The 26,810-nt window shown below is 36.4% G+C and overlaps 1 protein-coding gene across 2 annotated transcripts in view; it reads right to left on the bottom strand.

Annotated features, from left to right (window-relative positions):
- The window catches only part of RGS22 (regulator of G protein signaling 22), a gene marked incomplete at its 3' end in the record, with an annotated part of 133,093 nt that overhangs the window by 88,624 nt on the left and 17,659 nt on the right, over window positions 1-26,810 (bottom strand). For both annotated transcript variants that reach the window (XM_081266794.1, XM_081266793.1), the window contains exons 4-10: window positions 20,907-21,128; window positions 14,606-14,691; window positions 13,567-13,735; window positions 10,580-10,709; window positions 8,197-8,812; window positions 6,590-6,751; window positions 3,456-3,630 (exon numbers count right to left, since the gene is read on the bottom strand). In XM_081266794.1, coding sequence (XP_081122920.1) covers window positions 3,456-3,630; window positions 6,590-6,751; window positions 8,197-8,812; window positions 10,580-10,709; window positions 13,567-13,735; window positions 14,606-14,691; window positions 20,907-21,128 — 1,560 coding nt within the window. The remainder of the gene's footprint in view (window positions 1-3,455; window positions 3,631-6,589; window positions 6,752-8,196; window positions 8,813-10,579; window positions 10,710-13,566; window positions 13,736-14,605; window positions 14,692-20,906; window positions 21,129-26,810) is intronic.

A 26,810-nucleotide genomic window follows, 5' to 3' on the forward strand; every position in this document is an offset into this window, starting at 1 on the left:
AGAGATGTGAGCCATCTTGGACCTAGCAATATAAATAAGGTAACTGGTCTGTGTGTTTTATTTCGATCTCTTCTAACTAACTTTATGCCTAGAACCTCATTAATGAAACCACTGCGCAGGCCACGTGGTAGAGCCACTGCAACTTATTTTTAAAATGGACAAGTAGCTTTCTCTTTCTCTCTCCCGTTCCTCCCTAATCTCCCCCCTTCCCTAATCTATGGGGAAATAGGACTACCTTTCTTCCCCAGTTTAGGCAGATTTATCTGTCCTTGAGTACACACTCCCCACAGGAAGGAAGTAATCCAGACTTTGGGGAGGGCAATTAACAAGTAAATTACCACTCCAACCGAGAACACTTGGAAGGTAGCTTTTGAATCATCTCTTTAAAGCCCCCCGTTCCTGCTGATGGGCAGAATCACAGTGTTTAGGATCGGAGTCCCCTGTGTTCCTCCCTTGCTAGCAAAGCAAAAAACCTTTTTTCCTTTTTCCCAAAACTGTGCCTTTGTTACTAGATTAGCAATGGGGACAAAGACCAAGCTTTCAGTGATACTTACAGTTAAACATAGAAAAGTAATCGAATTTATAGAAAAAGAAAATAGAAGTGTGGTTTCCAAGAGGGGAGGGAGAGTAGGGGGTATTGTCTCCAATGGGTGTGCCGCCAGACTTGCAAGATGCAAAGTCTGACACACTGTTCCACAAAAGTGGACAGCCACAACACAAGTATTAAAGGTACGCTTAAACATAGCAGAGATGATGTCATGCCATGTGCTTTTTACCATACACATGCACACACAAAGTTATAGTGTATCATACAGAGAGAAACCCAAGTTAGAGTTTTTGAGCTTGCTGGCTTGGGTGGAAGCTAGAACAGGGATAGGGGTGGGCGGGGGTGGGAGCACCGACAAGAGGGCAAACAGAATTGAGGAGGAAGGTAGAGGAAGAAACTGTACCATGACTCTGATGGTGGTTATACATTGTACACTTTTGTCAAGGTTCACAGAACTATACACTGAAAAGGGCATCTTTTATTGTATAGGAATGATATCTTAATTTTTGAATGGGAAAAAAATGGCACTGAGTGCTTTCTACCAAGGAGAGAGCGTGAGATCAGAAAGCACTGTCCAGCTACAAAATATCCAGGACAACAGATGGTGCTAATTCTCTGGAAGCCAAAGGCAACAGAGGAGAATCCATGTTTCTACCACTTTTTCACACAAGCTAATCTCTCTCCCTTCCTTTGGCAGTGTTCACTTATTCAAGGTCCTTTTCTTTTTTTTAATTTCTTTTTTCTTTTTTTTTTTATTGTTGGTCGTTCAAAACATTGCATAGTTCTTAATATATCATATTTCACAATTTGATTCAAGTGGGTTATGAATTCCCATTTTTACCCCGTATACAGATTGCTGTATCACATCAGTTACACTTCCATTGATTTACATATTGCCATTCTAGTGTCTGATGTATTCTGCTGTCTATCCTATTCTCTACTATCTCCCCTCCCCTCCCCTCCCCATTTCTCTCTCTACCCCCTCTACTGTAAATCATTTCTTCCACTTGTATTATTCTTCTCTTACCCCAGGTCCTTTTCTTAATCACATCTTATTTTCTTTCCCCAGTACCTCTCCATTTGAAGTTGTTGTTTATGCAAATGTTTGTATGCTCTCAGTGATATGTTCCCTGAAGTCTGCCTCCAAGAAGTGTGCTCACCTAGTAACTGGGTTGCTGAGTCACATGGGTGAACCAGGAGGAGTAATCAGTGGAGTGGCATACAGTATAGCCACAATATGCAAAGGAAGCCAGGAAGAAGTAAAAACAATGGATGAGCAAATACTTGTGCACTAAAGACACACTAACTCCCAGTGTGGTCCCCCCACTGCAGCCTCATGAGAGGCAGCCATTTAGAAATGAAAGCCTTGGGCCCACCCCAGAGCTACTGAACCCTGATCTCTGTTGGAGACCAGGAATCTGTTTGAACAAGGTCTTTGGTGATGCTTAGTGTGCCAAAGCTTGAGAACTAATAGCCAGTAGCTGTGCTTCCCATACAAATCACCTGGGAATCTTTTAAAAAGGCAGGTTCTAAACCATGGCCCTAGTATTCAAGGAGGGTTGAGAACCCTCCAAAGCAACTCCCTGATTTTTCAGTGACCCTGATACATTCCAGATCAATTAAATCAGAATTTCTGAAAGTAGGATTCAGGCATTGGTATGTTTTAAAATTTCTCCATGGACAGAAGAATTGTAATGTCTCTCTAGCTCTAAAACAGTATTTGTAGAAGTAAAACATTCAAAACCTCATTATACATCTTCCTGCCTTTAAAAATAAGATATCCTGAATATAAAGAAGAGGCTGTGTATAGTCAATGGCAGTCAACATTCTGCAATACCTTTAAAGCCAACTAAGATTAATTAGGCTTCTTATTATTGAAATGAAGGTATAGTTATTGCTACTCTGTGTCAAAATACAAAGGACTATTTATTTATTCTATTTAAAGTCAGTTAATTTTTCTTCTCTTTTCAGATTTTCTCCTTATCTTCTATATATGCAGGTAGACCCAATACTTTTATTTTTATGTGATGTTGAGGATTGAACTCAGTGCCTCACACGTGCTAAGCACTCTACCACTGAGTCATAGCCCCAGCCCTCCCTTAATCTTTTTATGCTGTCTTATTCTTCCTCAGATGATGGAAACTCACTGCCTGTAATTCTGCTGTTGCAACTTCCCATTCATTCTTTCAATTTACTAACCAGTAATTACATGTCAGGCCCTGTTTTCTGGCCCTAGGGACAAACAGGTAACAAAGAAAAATCCCTTATATTCTATAGGAGATAAAACACAGTAAACAAACAGATCACATGCTCATAAGCACAAAAAAAGCAAAATAAGCAGGGTGAAGGGCACACACAGAGATAGATGGATGTGTATGGTATTCTACATAAGTGCGCATACAGAAGAGTCAAGGATTAAGTGATATTTGAGAAGACATCTAAAGGAGATGGGGAAGGCCATGTGGACATCCGGAGGACAAGTGCTTCAAGCAAAGAGAACAGTAGGTGCAAAGCCCGAGGTTTTTACATGCTGTATCAAAGAGGAAAAAAAAGGGGGGACCAGTGTGGTTAGGATAGAGTAAGTTGGAGAAGAGGGTAGGAAACAGGGTCATCAGGACGGCAGGGGCCTGTATAGCTACACAAAGAATGGATTTTATTCTGAATGGGAGAGGAGGCCAATGGAGAGTTTGAGCATATGAGTGACATAATCATACATTTTAAAACCATCACTTTTGCTGCTTTGTAGGCTACAGATTGTAGATTTTTCCATTTCCTAACTGTGGCAGCATGTCCATTGGGACCCACCAGCACTCCGATAAAGCATGTGATAAAACCAATAGGAGGATCAGTGTACAACACTCAAGCATGGATATTTAACTGAAACCAAAGAATAGACTGGACACCCTACCTGGACCTCAGTTATATGCGGAATGCAAGATTTAGGTCTTAATGGCAAGAGGGTTGCCATTTGTGGAAAAGGATCAATATCTTTCCTTGGTTTCTCTTGACGGAGGTGCCAGAATTTCAGTTCAGCTGTAGCATGTTTTGTTGAGGGTGAATGAGTAACACAAAATCTTGGTGCCCTGTTTATTGGAAAAACAAATTTAAGATTAGAGATATTAAGATTAAATTAGACAATAAGCCTCAAAAACAAAAGCCTACAAATAATCTTCAATCAACAATCAATCTTAGTATATCCCTTTTCTAATAACTTCTATTCTTCTGCTCCCTAGCCTTAAAAAATATTTTTCTATATGTCAACTGCCTGTGATTCTATTTGCTCATATAAAAAGGCAATTGTGCAAGAAAATATCATAAAATAATCTAAGTTATTATCTGATTGATAAGAAAAAGAAACATGTATTGATGAAGGAAGATTTAAATAACATATTTTCTAGTAAAATAAAAAACATACTGTGATAATTTTAAAGCAGTTTAGTATTTATAGTACCAATAAAAAATTGGTAGAATGGGGAATTAACATTTTTAGACATTATAAACACTTTTTTGTAATGCTCAGATATGCTACTAAAGTGGGTTATGATTCAAGTTATCTATTTGCAAGTCTTAAATTTGAAGACAGTAATTAATTTTACAACAATTTATATAATTGAAAGACCAATTCTACTGCAAGAAACTTAGGAAGAAGAATGTCTGGCACAATGTCAAGGCCACACTTAATTGGTTGGATATCCTGGTACTCAGTCTGTGGGTTAACTATTGTACACGAGGTTAACTCCAGCTGTCAAGGCCTGTGGCTAATTGGTTCTTGGACCAGGTTTTCCCCCAGATGCCACAGCCCAAGGACTAATTTTTATTCCATATTGCAGGACCTGGCAGAAAATTACTTCCCTTTATGATAGGAAGAAGGTAGATACCTTCTCAGTGAGAACAAAGCAAGAGTGGAGGAGAATCCACAGTCCAAAAGTAGCTTAGAATCAGGAAGCATCCCATGTAATCTCTACGGTCATGGTCATTCTATCCTACATTTCAGAAGCTTTATTTAGCACACTTGGAGATATCCAAAATTACTTCCTTTCACATGTCAATCAGTAAGTGGGCATATCCAGAAATGCCTTATCAAATACATCACACATCTGATGGCCAGGAAATGTAGGTGCCTCAATTTTATGATTAATATCATTAAAGTATCTTGATTTGACTCCATAAATCCTTACTGCCCTTACCATTATAATTTTACACTCATTTCATTCACATAACATTAGTCTTTGATTAGCCATTATGTGAATTCACCCAATAATATGGGCCATTTCACAGTGAGTCCGAAACTAGTACTGTACTATTTTTGATGCTGCCATTGTATAAGTTCTTGTGCACATTTGTACACACCTTAATTCTCAAGTTCTTGTGAGTGGGAGAAATCTATTTACAGTGTATGTATGTGTGTATGAGTACTACTCAGAAATACAAAGCAACAAACTCTTGATACATACAACTTAGATATATCTCAAGACAATTGCATGAGTTTTTAAAAGCTAATGGCAAAAGATTACATATAATTTTATTTACTAGTGGTTTCCAGGAGTTAGGGATAAGGGGAGAGAGAGAGGGTGTGGGATGGTTATAAGAGGGCACTACAAAGAAAGCTTGTGATATCCTAACTGTTCTGTATCTTGATTGCGCTGGCACATGCATAGATATACAAAGTGATAAAGGAACTAAATACACACACAAATGAGTACATGTAGAACTGGTAATATGTAGAAAAGATGGACATATCCTATCAATATTAATCTCTTCACTGTGATATTGTACTATAATTATGCAAGATGTTACCATTGGGATAAACTGGATAAAATTTCCATGTGAATATACAATTATCTCAAAACAAAAAAATCTACAATTATCTCAAAACAAAAAGTGTAATTAATAAAGGAAAGCCTCCCCGTAAAGGTAATGTTTTATTAAGTTGAATCGTGTGTGCACATGTACCCACTATAGTATAATTTATACCTTTCTGTATGTCTTAAAATATCAAAGAATAAATTTTCTGACGAAAAGAACAGAACATTAAATATAGAAAAGTACAAAGCATGTACAAAATCTAGAATACTTAGGTGGGAGATGATGTCAGAGAAGTGGACAAGGAACAAATCATGATTACCTGATTTACTTATTTTTTTTTTTTTTTTGGTACCTGGGATTGAACTCAGGGGCACTCAATCACTGAGTCACATCCTCGGCCCTATTTTGTATTTTATTTAGAGACAAGATCTCACTGCACCTCACCATTACTGAGGCTGGCTTTGAACTCGCGATTCTCCTGTCGTAGCCTCCAGAGCCGCTGGCCTGTGCCACCACGCCCCTCCTGATTTGCTAATTTTTAAAAATATCTGAATTTTTCTTTGGGAAAATCAGTGAGATTTAAAGCAAAGAAATTACACAATCAGATCCAACAGTTACAGTGGACACCATGCTGATCTTCAAACAGCACACATTTTAATCTATACCGTGTCTGTTCGCTTTTCCTTGCTACCAGTCCTTTGAGTCTCAAGTGAAATGTGCCCTCTTCTCTGTGCTAAGCAGGGACCACGTGGTGTGCATTCACCATATTTCCTATTATTTAATTTCACCTGTCCATTCCTCTCACGGGACCATGACCCCTACCTAGTTGAACAGGTTTTATCCTTTATCCTTGGCAAGCACTTGGCCTAAAGGAAATGCTCAAAAAATGTTCATTGAGATGATAAAACTGTAACATTAGTTTTATGTACACACACACACACACACACACACACATACACACACACACCAATATTACGGGATACTGATCATAAAAGAGTAAGGTGTAGAAGGATGTGCTCACAAAGTTAAAAGAAAACTTAAGTCCAATCTCATTATGGATTTAGTCACCCAAATATTCCAATTACTTAAAAGTTAAGTATTTTTAAGAGGATTAAAGATTAATAATGTTATTTTAAATTTCCATGAATTATAGGCCAATCTGACAAAAGCCATAACTCATAAAATAGCCTAAGAAAAGTGAAAGTAAAAAACTTCAATTCACATTATTTTTCTTACCAATACAGAAGTAAAGGTTTTAAAACCTCAGACTGAATATTTTTTAAATGTTCTTCAGTCCAGTGAGATCCATCTAACAGTTTAAATTTTGATAAGATTTCTGCAGAAAGGTAGCAATCTCCACTGCTCACTAGATAGCATTTTTTCATCTTCTCAAGATGTCTGAAATAAAACACATACCTACATATACACACATATTGACACAATATTCTATTAACCAAATGTGTTTCAGACAAATAATGGATGATCTCAAAACCAATATAGAAATACCACACATTTTTTTGTGGTGATACAAATATTTCTCACAGTTATGGGAATAACAGAAGGGCATCTGTGGGAGGCTGAATGGTTTTGCAAAGCTGTCCACATCCTGATACCCAGAATTTGTTAATTTATTACCTTACATGGTAAAAGAGGCTTTACAGATGTATTTAGATGAGGACTTTAAAGAGATTATTTTGGATTATCAGGGTAGTCCCAATGTAATGACAAGAGTCCTTTAAAAGAGGGAAGAAGGAGAGACAGTCATAAAGATGTGAGGACAAATAGAGAGGTCAGGGGCAAGATGCCATGCTGATGGTTTTGAAGATGGAGGAAGAGGCCACAAACTCAGGAATGGAGGTGGCCTTTATAAATTAGAAAAGGCAAAGAAATGGATCTCCCCTCCCCCACCCAGAGCCTTCGGACCTCCAGAACTATAAGAGAATAAGTAAAATTTAGTTGCTTTAGGCCACAAAATATAGGTATTTTTTGTGGCAATAATTGAAACAGTATTAATCCTGAAAAACCTATGTAGATTACTTGCATGTAACTTCCCTGATATGTCTTGAAAAGTCATAATGACCTTCACTCCATAATCAGTCAGGTCACACTCCATAACCAATTATGGTGCCCCAGCTCTTACAACTATAAGTTCTTTAATCATTAAAATAACTAGAATAATCCTATCACTCAGCATATACTCAGTCGAATCTTAATAGGAATTGCAATCTACTGTAGATAATCTGCTTCAGAGAAGATCAGGAAACTACAGTCAAGATAAGGGCTTTCCTAAAATAGTGTCCTCTTAAAATTCTCAGACTTCCGGTAACCTACAATATATGGAGCTAACCTGAACCCCATTAGATTTTCAGGAGGCTTTCCAGTGGAGAGACTCATTCAGATATCCAGCTACTTGGAATCAGAGCTAAGTTCATGCAATCTGTTAACCAAGGAGTTTTTACTAGGAACAGGCCCTTACACTGGCATGAATAGATCTACTATGCAAGTGTGCTTAAACAACTGATAAGTTTTTTGTCTAAAACATTTAACATCAATGGAATGTTATAAAAACTTAAGTAGAAAATTTTAGAGTAGTTCTACAATTTATGGGATGAAACATTATGCAAACCCAAATCATTTCTATATTAGTACCTGAAAGCTATGAAAACAGAAAATTTGTGAAATCAAAATGTAGTATTATTATAAAAGAAATTTTATCATTATTCATTCCTCTAGAAGCGTAAGCTACATTTTTATATTTATTTCAGTCTTTCTACTTGTCTTAAATAACCCAAACATTCTAGAATTTGTTTTTGAAACTATTGAAAAATAAAAAATAGAAATACCTTTGATGTCTTCCAGGGTCCTTTAGAACTTTCAACCTTTCAATATCCATCCATAGCCACAGATACTTTTCCCCTAATGTGCCCTTCATAAATTTCTTAAATCTTTCAAACTCCTTTCTATTGCCAATGTCATAAGTTCTGTGAGACATACACCAGTCAGCCCTGCTCTCAGGTCCAGTGCTCTCACTCGTTGAACTTAAACTTGTTTTTTCTAATAATATCTCTTCTGACTTTTTTTCCTTTTCAGTTTGAACTGGTTCAGCTAAAACATTCTTGCCAAAGAAAGGATAAAAATAATCAGGAAACGACACTTGATCTACTTTGTCGAAATCTATATAGTCTGGGCTTTCTGTGAGAGGCTGGCCAGTAATTTGCTGAGTGGCTGCTCTTAAAACAGAGTGTATAAACAAGTTTAAAAATTCTTCACACGTTGAGAAGTGCAATGTCAACTTTTCATTAGCCGAATCCCGTTGCTTCTCAAGGTATACTCTTAGAAGAGCATGAGAGGGAGTATCTTTTAGAGATACAGACCCTTCCTCCTCTTCTTCAAATTCAGTGATTTTAGAGAGGCTTTTTTTGGTCCTGGGGTGAACTCCATCATCAAAGATAAAACTCTCTGTGTTAAATGATAAAGTGTGGTTAAGTTAGATATGAGACAAAATTGATATTGTTACACAGATGTTATAGAGCCTGCGTGGCAAATGACTTTATCACAGGGATGAGCACATGGACCAGTATTTTCAGAAGGATTCTGAAGCCACATTTGGAACCAGTAGGGGAAAAAAACTGCCAACAGTTGCCTTCCTTGTCTTCCTTGAACATGGCAAGGGAGGCAGATGGACTAAATATTTGATACTCCTAACACAGAGAATATTCAAACAGACATTGTATGCTTTTAAAATTTAATATTTCGGACTGATATAGAATGACAAACATAAAAACCAAATCTATTAGAAAAGTAGAAAAATCTATATTAAATAATTATATGTGCATGTTGTGTAATAAAGGAAAATTAGCTGCCATAGATGATGAGACCACAGATGATCAGACAAGAACTGGAATCATTAATTCTTTAAAATTCACTGTTTTAGAAAAAAGATTCAAATCCTAACATTCTTACAACCTATCATTAAAGTTACAAAAGAACAAGGCACTTATGAAGGCTTACAAATGGATTATTTTTACATTCTTTCTAAAGACATGGTATTTAGCTCCCATTTTTCTCTCAGAAATTAGTGAATATCAGATGACAGCACTGTATTTCACATGGTCAGTGTAGCCACAGACCAGGTGACGGTTGTCATCTGTACCCACCCTTGATGAATATTTCCTTAGTTACTAGATTTCAAATCGCAATACACTAGAAATATTTCACTTTAATTTTTATTGAAAAAAAAAATACCTATATACACTGCATTTTCCTACCCAATATCATAGACTTTGTGAAACTTCCAGGAGTTTCTGGGCTCAATCCCACAGAGTGGGAGGGAGCATATGACGAAGACATCTCTGCTCATCATCCTCCTGTGGACCTTGTTTTTCATATTTACTATCTATACTTTCCAATATTATACTTTAGCATTTTGAAGAAATAGCAAGAGACCCATAAATCCAATATTAAGGAGGTTAAGTCCCTCTTTACCTAGACCTATATTCAATTCTAGAGTATCCAGATTTATCTTCTCCTAAAGTTGCACATACCTTTCAGAAGGTTTAGAGTTAATACACCCTTACAGTTAGTAACTGTTTAAGTGAATTCCTGAACTCTTTTCCTGAATCACATCTAGATTTTTTCCTCTAATAATAATATAGCTAATAACTTCCATTTCTAGAAGTTTCCTTTTTTTTATAGTTGTTTTTGTGGAACGTTTGTCTCATCCACAAAAGCACCTATAAAAGCAGGGAAAAAAATTGTCTGAACTTAAAAAACAGAAGAGAAATTCAATTTCTATAAATGACTTCACTTTTAAGAAGACAGAACTATTGTACCCAGTTTATTGCAAAGGCTTAATAATAAGAACTTATGAACTGTGATAGGAAATAAAGACAAGATAAACATTTATCAATTGTAGATTAGATGCCAAGCACAGGGCACGCATTTTCTATACATTTAGCATGTATCATTAGTCTAATCTTATAGATGAGAAAAATAAGAAGTGGAATAAAATCATAAAAAATTCACACAACAAATAAGTATTAGAGTTGGGTTCTTTTAAACCCTCCCCTTTCACCATCCCAACTTGCTTCTCAAGAAGCAAGAGGAAGTGAAGAGGAGGCATGGGTGGTGTGGATAATGTTTTCTCTTCAGTCACAAGTCCTATAAGACTAGAACAAACAACAAACAAAGAGAAGCTCTGAATCAATCTTGTCCTTTTCTGCTTACCAGTAATGGGTGAAATCACTGGAGATTCAATTGTGCTGTGGGTTATACAACAGGGTAATGAAAAGGTACATACAGTTTCCTGACTTTGTTTTGCTAGTGTAAACCAATCTTTTGTTTGAGTGAAGGAAGCCTAGAAAAAATTTAACATAAGATTAACAGTAATCCTCCAATTGCCAACCTGGACAAATCATTAAATAATATTCAATTTGTGAAGTACAATATGTAATGGAAAAATTATTCTATGAAAAAAAGAAAAATTGTACTAAAATGCATTAAGCAAGAGAATAACTTCAATCCATATATTTTTTTTCATATCACATAATCAAAGGGAAAAAATGAGCACAATACCATCAAATTCTCCTCCACACTTACTCTCAGGCTATTGCTGACTAAAGCTGGACATGAAACCCTCCTTTCTGGATTTACTACATCCTTTGATGTATCTTTTGCTACCTCTTCTCATTTACAACCTTTCCAATTATTTCATGCTCTCGATTCTGGCTGACCTGGCTCAATGTTTTTATCAGCTCCTCCTCAATGTGATAGACCTCTACTCTTAGCACCACTGGCAACCTCTCCAAACTTAGCTGCCCCCTTTGCCTAAAACTCCATTTTTACAACTTTTCTTGGATTGGATGCTTCCTGCAGACTGATTCCTGACTCCAACTGCTCCTTGGTCAGTTCTTCCTTTGCTTTGTGTATCCCAAGCCAGCTGGCCCAATTCCCAAGCTGATTTGTAACTTCTAGAACCCCAGCCCGTAAGAAACTCCTATCCCAGCTTTCCTGGGAAAATTCCTCTGGCTGCCTCTCAGAAATGTCATCTCCTATTTTTTTCCTAGATAATCTAAGTTGTTTAACAGGAACAGAGAAGGGAGTGTCCTGCATTCCTTTCATTTCTCCTTTCCTCAATTGTCAGCTGGTGGGCACTTAGCCTAGCACTCAGAGAAGAGGCGGGGCTCAAATGAAAGACAGTGTCCCCTGTCTATTATACAGAATTAGCAGGACAAGTCAGGCCACATAATGAGACTAAAGCAAGAGAGAAAATGGAGAAGTGCCTCTCTGCATAGCCACTACCCGTCTTGGGAGGAAGGCTCTTTGTGCATGAAAGCTTTGAAAGACTAAGAAGTCACCTTTGTTCCCTCTTTTCTTTAAAACCAGGTCATTTAATATTAATTATATGTTGCTCAATATTTACTTATAGAGCTACTATGCTTCTAAGCAGTATCTTAAGCACAGAGAGGAGGCCAAAAATTGAGGCTCAAGACATTGAGGGAGAATAATATACCAATGTCCCTGCTATTTCAACTGCATAAAAAGGATAAGAGAGTAGAGGACAGGGGAGAAAGAAATCATCAGTTGGTCATCAGTCAATTATTCCACTTGACACTTTTAAGAGGGGCCAATTTTGTTTAGATGGTGTAACTAAAGGCTCAAAGAAATGTTACCAATTATCATGAAGATTAATTCATATTTATAGTCATTTAAATAATTTAAGAGTCAAAAATTATGAATCCTCAAAGTTCAAAGGCTATGAAAAATTATGTGATGTAGTTAAAATATTCATCAAGTGAACAGATATGAGTTTTTTTAATCTCAGAAAACAGCAAAAGTAAACTAGCTTGGATTTTTACTTCCTATATTTGATTAATTTCGCATAAAAGGAGTCAGGACTTAGTCTCCTGGATTGATCTTCCCTTTGCAAGTTTATTGGCCTCAACTATCAGTCCATATTTTATGACATTCATGACATTTCTGTAATATATAAATTAAGAAAAAAATGCTTAAAAATAAGTATAAGAGAGAAGAAAAATATGCCTTTAGTACATCACTAAGCATTATCGAGTAGAAATAATGGAACTGGTATAATTTTAAACATTCTTGATAAAGATTACTGATAGAAATACCCCAATGATATAATTAACTAGAAGATACACATGGGGAAAAAAAGTTCAAATACCATAAGTCTATCCATTCCAACACAGACAAAAAAGAGGTTTCCTTTTATCTGACATCTTTAATCAATAGGAAGTGCCTGTCTAAAAAAAAAACAAAAACTGTATTGAAAAGAATTTGGAGTCAAGTCCTAGCTCAGCAGAAAAAGTGCCACAATTGATTAGCAATGTCTGTCCTGAATGAGCACTAAGAAAGCAACAGCACATGGAGCACATATTTGCCATTCCTGATTTTGTATAGAATTGTTTATCGGAAGCATATTCCCTGAAATAAGATCTGATTAAAATTAGAGGCTAAATGCTGCAATGATCCAAAAGGACATTTGATTCTAGGTTCTATCTCTTCCAATGCATTCATACAGTTCCACATTTCTACAATCACGGAGGATAAATTTTTATCTCATAGCAGTTAAAAAATAATGCATTTTACTACTAAGGAATTATAGCAGTACAGGGGTGAGAAGATCCAATTCATCATCTTTTTGTGCAAAAGTTGACTGAATCCAAATAACAATTTTGGAATGAACAATTAAATCAGGGGTAATGCATGTTATGCTTGCTTCCTGGGTGACACTGAGCTGTTCTTTAGTCTTGCTTTTGTTACTTCAGATGTGAAAGGATACCTTAATCTAACTGTATTTTAAGTGAAAGAATAAATAGAAAATGAGTACACATAAATCCCCAAGAACTATTGTTAAGTATGCTTTAAATGGGGTTACATTTTTTTTTTGGTGGGAGGGGTAGGGGTGGCTAGGGGTACTGGAGATTGAACCCAGGAGCACTTTACCACTGAGATATAACCCAGTCTTTTTATTTTTCATTTTGAGATAGAGTCTCACTAAGTTGCTGACGCTAACCTCAAACTTATGATCCTCAGGCTCCTAAATTGCTAGGATTACAGGTGTGTGCCACTGAGCCTGGCTTTAAAAGCTTTTGAAATCATCTTCTCTGCTTAAGTAGTATAAATGACATACATACCTATGAAACAAAAAGTTTCACTGAAGTTCTATCATGAAAAATTACTAATACTTTTACCTCGCCAAGAGAAATGTAGAACTTTTTCAGAACCAGGAGATCGTCTTCTTCATCTTGAGGAGGCGGTGGAGTAGGCAGTTTTCTCATGATCCAAGGAGAAGTATCTGCACCAAGTGTGAAAGTCATACCTGACTGGCTCCATCTTACTTGTGAGACTAACTTGGCTAACCTGAAATGCAGAAATCATGAATTTTGAAATAAGTTTCAAATATGGTAGAATTCAGGAAAAAGAAACCCCTAAAATTTCATTTTATGTATTCTCTCCTTGTAGCTCTACAGGATGATTCTCTTAAGCTCTGCTAAAACCAATGGCTTATTTATCAAACCACTCATTACTTAATATTTTTCTATTCTAATTTATTTTATTTTAAAAATGGTTGTTCTAAGCAAAAGTCAAATTTTAGCATAATTTCAGAACATAAAGGAAAATCTTGGCCCTGTATTGACATGCTAGCTTTTATTTATTTATTTATTTATTTATTTATTTATTTATTTATTTATTTATTTATTTCCAGGGATTAAACTCAGGGGTACTCAACCACTGAGCCACATCTCCAGTTCAATTTTGTATTTTTATTTAGATAGGGCCTCACTGATTTGCTTAATGCCTCACTTTTTGCTGAGACTGGCTTTGAACTCATGATCCTCCTATCTCAGCCTCCTGAGCTGCTGGGATTATAGGCATTCGCCACTATGCCTGGCTGACATGCTATCTTTTTAATGTCACACTAACATTCATTTGTAAGCACCCACACATAAATACCATTATCACCATAGATAATTTTAAAAGTATAATGATCAAAGAAGTATAATTGAAGCACATTGGTTAAGTGATGTTTCTGTGAAATCTCTTTGGAAAAGGTAAGCAATTTTTGTCAGTGGTCTCTCACTCTTATTCTATAGCAGGTGGATCCAACTCCATTGGAGTCAAAGGCATACCATTTTACTAAGAAATCACAGAAAAAATGACTTTAGTTGAAAAAGTAGGCATTTAAAAATAGGTATACTAACAATAAATAGATATATGAAACTCTAATACCTGTATTCAAAGTAGCAATCACTTTCTAGAAATGCTGGAAGTCTTTGTTTTTTGATCCACTTAATACCTTGTTCACGATTGAGACACTATTAGGAGAAAGTGAAAAAACGGTGTCAAATAAAGTCACCTTTTAGGATAACTGAGGCCTAATCATGAGAGGAATACTGATCTCCTGCTGTCACTAGGTACGCCACTCCTATCTCTCTGTACAAGAGAGAGCAATGACCCTGAGCCACAAATGTGGGGCAACTTCTTGCGTATAGTACCTCTTTCATTCTCTCAAAAACCCTGTATCAACTATTATCTCCATTTTATAAATTAACTAGTTGAATCCAGGAAAGTTAAGTAACTTATTGGAGGAGGAGGAAGAGGAAAGAGAAAAAAAGAAAAGCCAGTCAATTTTAATATTTCTACTATCATAAAATAGGTTACGATAATCATAAACAAATCCAGGCCTGGTGGCATACACCTGTAATCCCAGTGACCTGGCCAAGGCAGGAGAATCTCAAGTTCAAGTTCAAGGCATCGGTAATTTAGTGAGACTTAATCTCAAAATAATATAAAAAAGGGTAGGGATACAGCCAGTGGCGGAGTGCCTGCTGGGTTCAATCCCCAGTACTACTACTACTACTACTAATAATAATAATAATAATAATACTAATACTAATACTACTAATAATAATAGTAGTAGCAATTATCATTATCAGAAACAGAAAAAGAACCACAAAGGAAACAATAAAGGCCACTGTAGTGTAAAATTTTTTTTTTTTGTTAAATATTAAACACTCCCAGGCACTTTCCTAGAGATACCAAGGCTGTATTGTGGTGCCACAGTGCAGGATTCTGTGGGTGCCCACATACACACCCAACTCAGGAGATGTTTCCACAGAGCATGTCCTGCACTCTGTGACCTAAAGCATGACTAGCTAGGTTGTGGAAGGGAAGAGGGGACAAGTTTATACATTAGACCACAGGATGCAATCTGAGGGATAAAAGGAGGAAGGCTGGAGGAGCAGCTAGGGCCTGACTGTGAATAGTCTTAATTAACATTAAAGAATTTAGATTTTACCTTGAGGTTGTGAAGGCAATACAAAATTACTGAGGAGTTTTTAAGCTGTTATTCATCCTGAAAAACCTACTCACTATTGATTTTAATTTTTCTTTATTCACTTTTTTCACAATTCTAAAGAATGTCAGTACTTCAACAAATGCCACCAAAAAGTAAAACCACCAATAAAACACACATCTCAGTGACATATTCGTGTCTGCATTTGTGTGGCTTTAATGGACCATTTGCTACAACCTAGTTTTGCTGTGACAGTAGCATTAGATGTCAACACAGACCATTACTAACTCCATGAGGAAAGTGATTGACCACGGTAGTGCTACTGGCATCTGATAAGCCGATGTTCATGAGAATGCACATGTGCTCAATCAACATTGCTGACATTTGGCACAAAGTCATTAGGCTCTCGTGAATGGAAAACTTGGCATACAATGGTCTCCTCCTGTTCAGCAAAAACATCCACTTGGTTTCATCAAACACTATCTTCTGGGCAACAAAAGAATAAAAGAAAACTATGGAAACAGCCAGCACCTGAATAGTATAGCACCTGCCTGCCTGCCTTGTGGCTTACAGTGAGATCTAAAAGAAATTTGGATCTTGCAGTTAGGAAGACTCCAAAGATGCTACAAACTGACAACCCTTCAGGATGCTGAAGTCTTCATTAGCAATACATTCAGTGGGTTAAAAAAAAAAAAATGCCAAGTCAGGGCTATGGCACAGGCCTGTAATCCCAGTGGCTCGGGAGGCTGATACAGGAGGATTGCAAGTTCAGAGCCAGCTTCAGGCACACAAGGCGCTTAGCAATTCAGTGAGACCCTGTCTCTAAATAAAATACAAAATAGGGCTGGGGATGTAGCTCAATGGTCAAGTGCCCCTGAGTTCAATTCCCCTCAAAAATGCCAAACTGTGTATAAAGAGCAATATAAACCCTTTAGGAATTCTATAAGGTTGTCAGATTAGTTAGTTCATCCCAAACCAAACTGCCTAATAATTAACTTAAAAATTGTTTACCTGTATATTTCCGCCTTTTACAAAATATGGGCATCTATTTGACCCAAAAAGAAAAGTTTGAAAAAATAAAATTGATTTTTATAACCATCCTGGTAGATGTCAAGTGACATCTGGTAGTTTGGATTACATTTTCTCTATGACTAAAGATTGTTGAATATCTTTTCATGTGCTCATTGGACATTTATATCTTCTTTAAAGAAATGTCCATTCAAATTCTAGTCGGACTTTTAAATTGTCTTTTTAAATCTCCCTTCTTATTGTTAGGTTGTAAGAGTCCTTTATAAAATCTACATACAAGTTTTCATAAAATATGTAATCTGGAAATATTTTCTCCAGTTGTATAGGTTGTCTTTATTGGTAGTCTTTTTTAGAGCATAATTTTTTTTAAAGTTTTTGAGCAGGTGGTACTGGAGATTGAACCCAGGACCTTGCACATTCTACACAAGTACTCTACCACTGAGCTACATCCCCAGCCCTTTTAATTTTTTTTTTTTAATTTGAGAAGGATTTCACTAAGTTGCCCAGGTTAACCTTAAACTTGCAATACTCCTTCTTCAGTCTCCTGAATAGCTGAGATTACAGCTGTGTGCCACCACACCTGGCTAAAAATTTTAAAATTTGATGAAGTCCAATTGATTTATTTTTTTCTTTTGTCACTTGTACTTTTCCCATCATATCTAAAAAAACAAACAATGCTTAATCCAAGATAATAAAGATTTATACCCATGTTATCTTCTAAAACATGATAAAAATTATCTTTTTTTATTCTTGCATTGCTGAATTCAATTTGCCTACCTTTTTTGAGGATTTTTGTGTCCACATTCATGAGAGATATTTGTCTGTCATTTTTTGTTTGTTTTGTGGTAGTGGGTATTGAACCCAGAGTTGCACTACCACTGACGTAAATGCCCGGCTCTTTTTATTCTGAGACAGCTTCCTCCCTAAATTGCAGACGCTGGCTTCAATCTTGTGATCCTCCTGCCTTGGCCTCCCAAATTACTAGGACTAAAGGCAAGTACCACCATACCCAGTTGTTTGTGGGTTTTTTTTCTTTTCCTTGAATTTTCTTTAGTGATAGCATCAGAATAATGTTAGCCTCATAAAATTGAAATGGAAATCGATCTCTCCTTTTTTTTTTTTTTTTGGAAATTTTCATGAATTTGGTATTATCTCATTCATTACAACACTCATTACTAAATGTTTGATAGAATTTATCAGTGCAGCTGCTAGGCCTGGAGTTTCTTTTGGGGAAGATTTCTAACTGCAGATCCAATTCCTTTAACACAGGGCTACTCAGATGATATGTTTTAAAAATGTTTTTATTAGTGCATTGTAGTTACATGTAATATTGGGATTCATTTAGACTTAATAATACACGTGTGGAATATGTGCTCCATTTTAGTCCCAGTACTTCCTCTTTCCCTCCCCCCTTCTCCCTTCTCCTTATTCTCCTTCCTTTACTCTACTGATCTTCCTTCAATTTATTTGTTATTCTTTAATTGGTGCTTTATAGACATATATAAAATCAGAAATAATTGTTGTATATTCACATAGCATAATTTAGCCAATTTCATTCGCAGTTCCTCCCTTTTCCAGTCCTGCTCCCTCCCCCTCTTTTATTCAGATTATCTTCATCCCCTTGAGTGAGCATTCATAATTTGTGTCTTTTGAAGAATATAGCCATTTAATTTAAATGATTGAGTTTATGTAAAGTTGTTTGTAAAATTCTCTTATTTTTCTTTGAATATCTATAAGATTTGTAATGATATCCTTTCTTTCATTTCTGATAGTATTTATCTATCTTTTGTCTTTTCATTTTTTATCATCTAGCTAAATGATTATCAATTTCATTGATTTGTTTCCCAAAGAAGAAGAATTCATTTTCATTTGATTTTCTCTCTTGAATTTAATTGATTTTCTCTCTTCAATTTAATTGATTTTGTCCTTTACTTTGGATTTAATTTTATTTCACTAGTATCCTATAGTGGAAGGTGGATCATGATTTGAGTTTAGTATTTTCTATTATAAATACTTGATGCTATAAATTTCTTTCCAAAGACTAATTTAGCTGCATCCTCCAAATTGTGATATGCTGGATTTTTATTTTCACTCAATTCAACAAGTTTCTCATTTCCCTTGAGATGTTTTGTTTAATTACTTAAATATTTGTGGAGATTTTCCAGATATTTTTTGTTATTAATTTATAGCTTAATTCTGGGTTAGAGAACATATTTTGCATGCTTTCAAATCTTTTAAGTTTGTTGAAATTTGTTTTGAGGCCCAGAATATGGTCCATTTTGGTAAATAGTACAAGTGTACTTAAAAAAAATGTGTACCTGCTACTATAGGGTAAAATTTTCATAAATATTAACTACATTGTCTTGATTGTCAGTGTCATACAGAACTTCATGTCCTTACAGATCTCCTACCTTTTCTATTGATTACTGAGAGAGTAGAGTTTTCATCTCCTACTGTAACTATGGACTTGTCTAGTTCCTCTTTCAGTTCTGTCAGCTTCTGTACTATATATTCTGAAGTCCTCTTGTAAGGTGGATACATATTGTGGATTGCCAAGCTTTCTTGTGAACTGACCCCTTTATCATGATGGAACATTCCTCTTTTTCTTTTTTTTTAATAATTGATTTTTTAATATAGATGAACACAATACATTTTTATTTATTTATATATTTTCATGTGGTGCTGAGGATTGAACCCAGTGCCTTACATGTGTGAGGCAAGTGCTCTACCACTGAGCTACAGCCCCAGCCTCTCTTCTTCAACAGCGAGATTCCTTGTTCCGAAATCTACTTTGTCTAGTATTAATATAACCACACTCGCTTTCTTTTAATTAGTAATTTTATGGTATACCTTTTCTATCCTTTTTTTTTTTCTAATCTAGTTATGTCTTATATTTAAGGTTGATTTCTTGTAGACAAAAAATAGCTGTTTTTCTTTTTTATCCCATTTGACTCTGACTCTTTTTTTAAAGATGGACACACAATATCTTTGTTTATTAATTTATTTTGTACATGGTGCTCAGGCTCAAACCCAGTGCCTCACACTGTGAGGCAAGTGCTCTATGACTGAGCTACAGGCCCAGCCCCTGACTCTGACTTTTAATTGCGGTGCTTTGGCCACTTAAATTTCATGTAATTATTGATGTTTATTATTACTTCACTAGTAATTATTGTTGCGAATAAATATCATAGGCACATCAAGTAAAAAATCTTTTTTAACAAACAACTGATAACATTTAGACTTTAGGGGTAGGGGTTGTGGTTCAGTGGTAGAGCACTTGCCTAGCACGCATGAGGCACTGGGTTCAATCCTCAGCACAACATAAAAATAAAATAAAGGTACTGTGTTCACCTCCAACTAAAAAATACGTATTTTAAAAAATTTAGACTTTATTTCCTCGTTTTGGCTTCAAAACAGTGCCTTAATGTAGGTATTAATATTAGCATTTAATTTGATATAAGTTAACAAGAAAGATAGAATATATATCTCAATTTAGTAACTGAAGAATTAAAAAACTTTAAGGCTGTAATAGATCTATGTCTGAAGTGTTAGACCTATTTTAGCCTAGTTCTGTCAGATAAAAATAGTATTGTTAAACATTCATTATTATTGTCATTTGATCCACAGAATAAACCTAAGCACTAGGTAGTGAAAGCATGACAAAAGATGAAAATGAGGTTCTTCAAAGTGAGTTGTTGAAGGACACAGACCTGGTAAATGAACAACCCATGTCAGAACCCAGAATTTTGACTTCATGCTAAGAAGACAAAAACTAGAGGCGGTTAATAGAATTTAAGACCCAGGAGGTCAAAGCCACCTGCAGTATCTTGAGGATCAAAAGTTTTAACTACTAATTGCTTAATGGTATTGGTTTAAAACCCAAGTGAAGTAAATTCTCCATATAAATTCACATTTCCTACAAAGCAACTAATCTACATAGTAAAGAATATACATTTATATTGCCACAAAATAACCTGATAATTTAAGTATTCCAAGTAAATTATGTTAACCTTCTTAGTTGATAAACAGCAACAAAATTGCTAAATTGACCATTAGCTATGCACAGATGATATAGTGCATAACAAATACTATGTGTATGTACAACAATAAATACAGTTAGATTTCAGAAAGGGATCTAAAGAACTATAATTTATTCTCACCAAACACTTTCTCTTTCAAGATATAAACTCAGATATGCTTTCTTACCATAATATTGTAGTTGACATTAATAGTCTCATCTTCACTGGGGACACTCATGTGAATGGGTTTAACATCATTCTTTCCTTTCCTTACTACATCATAGATGGGATTTCGAGGTTGCTGACTTTGTAGAATTTTTTTCAGTTGCTTTTCCAGAAGTTGTGGAGCATCGTTAATCACTTCAAAAACTCCAAAGTCCACATTAAATCTTATTGCCTCTGAAAATGTCTGCAATATAAATGTGTGGAAATTATTTTAAAAAATTTAAACCCAGAAACTGTCTTTAAGAAGACTTGGTGTTTATACATATGCGTGTGCACTTAGTTTTGTGTTCTTAATCATCTCCTTCTCCCATTAGGAGCTTGGAAATCCCTTGGCTAGAGATGAGGGGATCCACCAAGTCCTTCCTTACCAGTAACTTGAGATAAGTGACAGGGTATGATGTGGTAGAAGTTCCCTTTGTATAAACATTTTATTTTTGTTATTCTTTGAAACTAAAGAAAAATGAAGCAATCTCATTCTCTAAGAAGGGGGTGGATTCGCAGGGAAGAATGAGTAAAGGAAGAAGAAATAAGGCTCCCATTATCTCTTTTATCCCCAGGAGCCATGAAAGCTAACAATCTCCCATTTCTAAAAGAGAAAATTAAGGACAATATGTTCTTCATTAAAATTATTTCAACACCATTCCTCTCGCTGTAACCAAAAAAAAAAAAAAAAAGTGAAAGAGAATAACACTGTTGAGCTTTTTTCAATAACTACTAAATGCTGACAGCTTTTATTTAAAGTTAGCCAGTTAATATACAATAGTCATGAGTCTTTGAAAGCCAACTTGACAATAAATAGCTCTATGACTTTGGGTAAATCATTAAGCATCTTGAGTTCTTTATTTCCATAAAAAGTGAATTGGTGCATTAGTCAAGTCTTGTCCCATTTTGCTCTCTAAATCCAGAGACAGGTCCCTTGTTCATGATATTCATTTATTTTAGGGTACCTTCAATAAACTGACTACTCATTTTTTTCTAGTTCCGAGTATCCACAGAATATGCAGTTAGCCAAATAGTAGAAAACATTAAACTCTTCCCCATGGATCAGTAAGTGTCCTAAGTACAGCATTAATTCTTACAAGTTTTACTAAGGAATTGCAGGATACACTAGTTATACCTTAATAAATGACAAAATGTCACTGGAAAATTGGAGCTAGAAAAATATATGTATATGTGTATGTGTTTACATTTATATAGAGATGTAAAATAATATCATGTTTCTAAAGTCTGACTGTCTTCCCTTCTAAGGAATTTAAAGTTCATGAACAGGGCTGGGGTTGTGGCTCAGTGGTAGAGCACTTGCCTGGCATGTGTGAGGCACTGGGTTCGATCCTTAGCACCACATAAAAATAAATAAAATAAAGGTACTGTGTTCATCTACCACTAAAAAAAAAAAGAATTAAATGTTTAAAAAATAAATGAAGTACATGATGAACAAACAGAGCTCAAGAAGATTATTGGTCCACGGTCCAAAAAGCCTCAAAGCCAAGCCTTACCTTCAAAATGACAAGCCTGGCTCAATGAATAAGTATGAATAAATTGTGTATAAGAATGTGTATAAGAATGTGTATAAGAATGCATTAATAAGTATATATATTTTATTGGTTGCCTAGCATCTTTCAAATATGGAGATTCAAACAGGCACCACTTATCTGAATGTGAAATGTTATTCCTGAATTATGCTATTAATTGACTGAAGAGATAAAAGAGTGCTGATATCATAGACTGGATTTATCTAGCTAGAGAAGGAAATGAATTAAACTCAGTAGTAAAGGGACATCACAGATCATCGGGATGAGAGAAATGGAAGACGAAATGTGAAAGACCTGGAAAAGATTTTTTCCTAGGTCTGAGTATCCACAGAATAAGTGAATCAGCTTGACCTTTGTTGTTTTCCTTTCTTTTTTCTGCTTTCTACCCTCAGACCTGGTAGCAGAACACAAAGCTATGATGGTTTAAAGTACAGAATGCCAACTAGTCAGATCAATAGATAAAGAAAAAAATTCTATTAATCAAGTAAAAGAAAATGCTCAAGTAAAAAGCATTAGAGGGACTGTGGCACTCTGAGCCCCCCAGTAACCAATCTTACTTAGCAATACTAAATAGTTAAGGTACAGTGGCAGAAATAACAGGGGAGATAAAAATCTACTGTTCACTGGCCATCTACCCTGTGCAGGTATGGACATGTGTGAGGCACTGGGTTCGATCCTTAGCACCACATAAAAAGCACTCCAAGTCCTTCCACATTCCTGAGATAGGTCTTTACAGAAAACTAATCTCAAGATGGCTAAGTGATATGATAACCCATAGATTCAGGCCCACAAAGTGATAGATCAGCGCTTTGGAAATAAGCCTGTCTGGTTCCAAAGAACCTTTCTTTACTGCATTGCTTTACAGACAATAAAACTAACACGTACTGACCACTTTTTCAATGCCAGGCACTGTGCTAAGTAATAACCCTAGATAGTTAAGAGGATTCCCAGTGTTTGGACTCCAAAGCCTATGCCTCCCTTTACTTTGGGATTACTAGTAAAGGCACAGAAGCATAAAGCAACATGGTGGGTGTGGGTGACTTGAAGCAGTTCAACACAGTTGGAAAAGAACTAGAATAGCGAGAGGTAGAAAAGTTTAAGGAATAGAGGAAAGAGACCTGAGGCACATAAGGTAGAAAGGACCAGATCATAAAAGTCTTTGCATGCTATTTTAAGAAGTAAAGCCATTTTTTTGATCCTCTGGGAAATAAGGAGGCATGACTAAATCCTAAGTAGGGCAGTAACACAGTTACTAATGGTTTGTGTTTTAGTAAGTTTTCTGAGGTAGCAATCTGGAGGATGTACTGTCTCCTTGCCAGCTCATGAGCCAGGAAGCTAGACTGCTTCCACCAGATGACAGAGTGACTGTTGTAACAACTAGGTTTAGGGTAGTAATTGTTAACTCTCCAATACAAAGCAAAACTATTGGCTGAGAAAGGTTAAATGACCCCTTCATGGTGTATCTATACAAGTTATACATGCAAGTTCTATAAGTTCTACAGAACTATGGATTGATAATTATGAAACAGATTTAACCGAGGGAATTTTAATTAGGCCTTAGGGTGAGTGCTGCAGACCAGCTCACTCAGGATCTATTCCAAACTCCTGAAATGCTAGGCCTGGGAAACTAAAAACTATATTTGCAGGACTTCATGTAAGTACGGATTCATGTGTGATTCAGGTTTTACTACTTATATGCTCTTAAGGTTTGGATATGAGGTGTTCTAAGTTGTTCTTGGTGTTTTGGTCACAGTGATGAAAAGCTAACTAAAAAATAAATTGGTACTAAGAAGGGGGGCGTTGTTGCTATGACTAAATTGGCCAGGTGGTTCAGAAGTCTTTGGAAATGTTTTTGTGGGAGGAGTTTGAAAAAGTTCAGAGATGCAGGCTGGAGAAGCCTGAGAATGTTGGAATGGTGGAGCATGATGGGCGATTCTAGTGGAGCTCAGAAGACCAAAATGTACGTAGGAATGTAGATAATAAAAATTGTGTTCATGACATTTCAGAAAACAAGGGTTATATTGGGAATTGAACTAAAGACTGTTTGTGTTACATTCTGGCAAAGAAGTTGACCTACATTTTTTCCCATGTCCTGAGACTTTCTGTGAGGTTTAATCTAAAGGTGATGGGCAATTAATATGGTTGGGAAAATTTCAAGGCAGCACAGCATTTAGGCAGTGGCATGAATAATGATGGATTCATTTAGCCAGGTTTACTGGGACCAGAAAACAGAAGGATTTTTAAAACTTGCAGTTTGGCCAGAAAGTGCAGGTAAAAGTGGGGCCAAGGATGGTGTACTTGTTAAAGAGATTACAGCCACTAAAGAGATGCTAAATACTTTGCATAGAAACAATGGAAAAAAATGCCTTGAGGGCATCCTTGGCCATACACATCACAGGTTCAAGGGTATAAAAGTAAAATAAGACCTTGGGAGCATCCTGCTTGCACAGGGGGACCTAGGAAGTTGTTTTACTGTGCTCAGCCACTCAGAGGCAGCTGCAGTTATGATCCCAGGGGCCCAATTACCACTCAAGCTGGCAGCAGACCTTAGCTTTGTCCATGTGGTGCTAGTTCTTCAGGAATGCAGAATACTGGAGTTAGGGGTCATGGAGGCTTCCACTGAGATTTGGAGGGAAGGCCTGGGAGGCTAGGCAAAGTGTAGCAGGGTTGAAATCCCTATAGGCTGCCCCTGAGAGGGTAGTACATGAAGTAGTGAAGGTGAAACTTAAGTGAGAATGGAGACCCCAGGATTAAGAGGTGCCAGTAATGTAGACTGTCTGCTGAGAAAAACTGTGGCTACAGAGAAAGCCAAGCTAAACAGAGAGGCCATGAGTGCTGAAGCCAGAAAGGCTGAAGAGGCAGGGCTGCCCAAGCCCTTTGGAGACCACATCTCTTTACCATGTGCACCACACACCAGATGTGGAGCTACTGAATTTTTTTGCCCAGCTGGGTTTCAGTCTTGGTTGGATCCCATCCCTTTTTTGTATGCTCCTATTCCTCTCCTTTGGAAAGGGCATGTTCACTCTGTGCCATTGTATACTGGATATATGTCACTTGCTTTTGATTTTTATAGTGGCTCATAGCCAAGAGTTTGCCTTGAGTCTCAGATGAGACTTTGGATTTGGACTTTTAAGTAATGCTGGAACTATTGTCTATGGAGACTCTTGGAGTTGTTCTAAAGGTATTTTGCAATGTGAGGGGGCCAGGGGTGGAGTATTATGGTTTGGATATGAGGTGTCTCCAAAGGCTCCAGTGTTAATGTGGGAATATTTAGAAGTGAAATTATTGGATTGAGGGCTGTAACTAAATCAGTCCATCCTAGTTTGAATGGACTAGCTGGGTGGTAACTGTAGGCAGATGGAGTATGTCTGGAGGAGGTGGATCACTAGTGGCATGCCTGGAAGGGTGCTTCTTCTCTGTGATCCCTCCCCGCTCCTCTCTGCTTCCTGCCTGCCTTGAGCTGAGCAGCTTTTTCTGCCGTGCCTCCTCCCATGATGTGCAGCCTCAGCTTGGGTCTGGAGGAAAAGAGTCAGCCATTTATGAACTGAAACCTCTGAAACAGTGAGCTCCAAATAAACTTTCCCACCTCTAAGTTGTTCTCATCAGGTACTTACTTGGTCACAGTATGGGAAGCTAACTAACACATATGGGCCCACAAAAATATCTGAATACTGAGCCTAGGTAAGTGGTGAAAGAGGAGAGGTATATATCCATTCTTAGAAAAACTAAAGCATGTAGTTTTTTTGTTTTTTTGTTTTTTGTTTTTGGCAAATGCCAAAAGGGAAATATGTCCAAAAGGACAATATTAGAATTGTATGTCTGGTTTAGTTATTGCTCTTTTAAAAAGATTTGACTAAACCAGAAACTATCCAGAGAAGAAAAAGCAGAATGATTAAATAGAAGAAATGTTGGGCAAACTACTTTGCCTTTCTGAAACATCATAAAAGGGGAGAAGGGACTTCAAATGGATAATCCCCAGGTGCCTTCCACTTCTGATACTCTGTCAGTCCAAGATGACTGTCCATGATAAAAAGATGTATCTTCTCTTCTCTAGCAGTATCACCCAACTCCACCGTTCTTTTAATTCATTCGTTTATTCAATAAGTATTTATTGAATCCTTGTTAAATAAAATATGATGGATGATATATTGCTATATTGAAGAAACCAATACAGAGCATCCTCCACAAAACTCTAAAATGACATGGTTTATACCTCAGAGCACACACAGTCTAACAGAGGAAGAAAGATGAGTAAATACACTAGATAAAGACCACTCTCCAAGCCAGCATGTAAGGTGAAATCATATTTAGTCAAAATTACCCCCTTGAAATCT

The sequence above is a fragment of the Spermophilus citellus genome (genome assembly GCF_964194105.1).
Source record: "Spermophilus citellus genome assembly, chromosome: 14".
Taxonomy (NCBI): domain Eukaryota; kingdom Metazoa; phylum Chordata; class Mammalia; order Rodentia; family Sciuridae; genus Spermophilus; species Spermophilus citellus.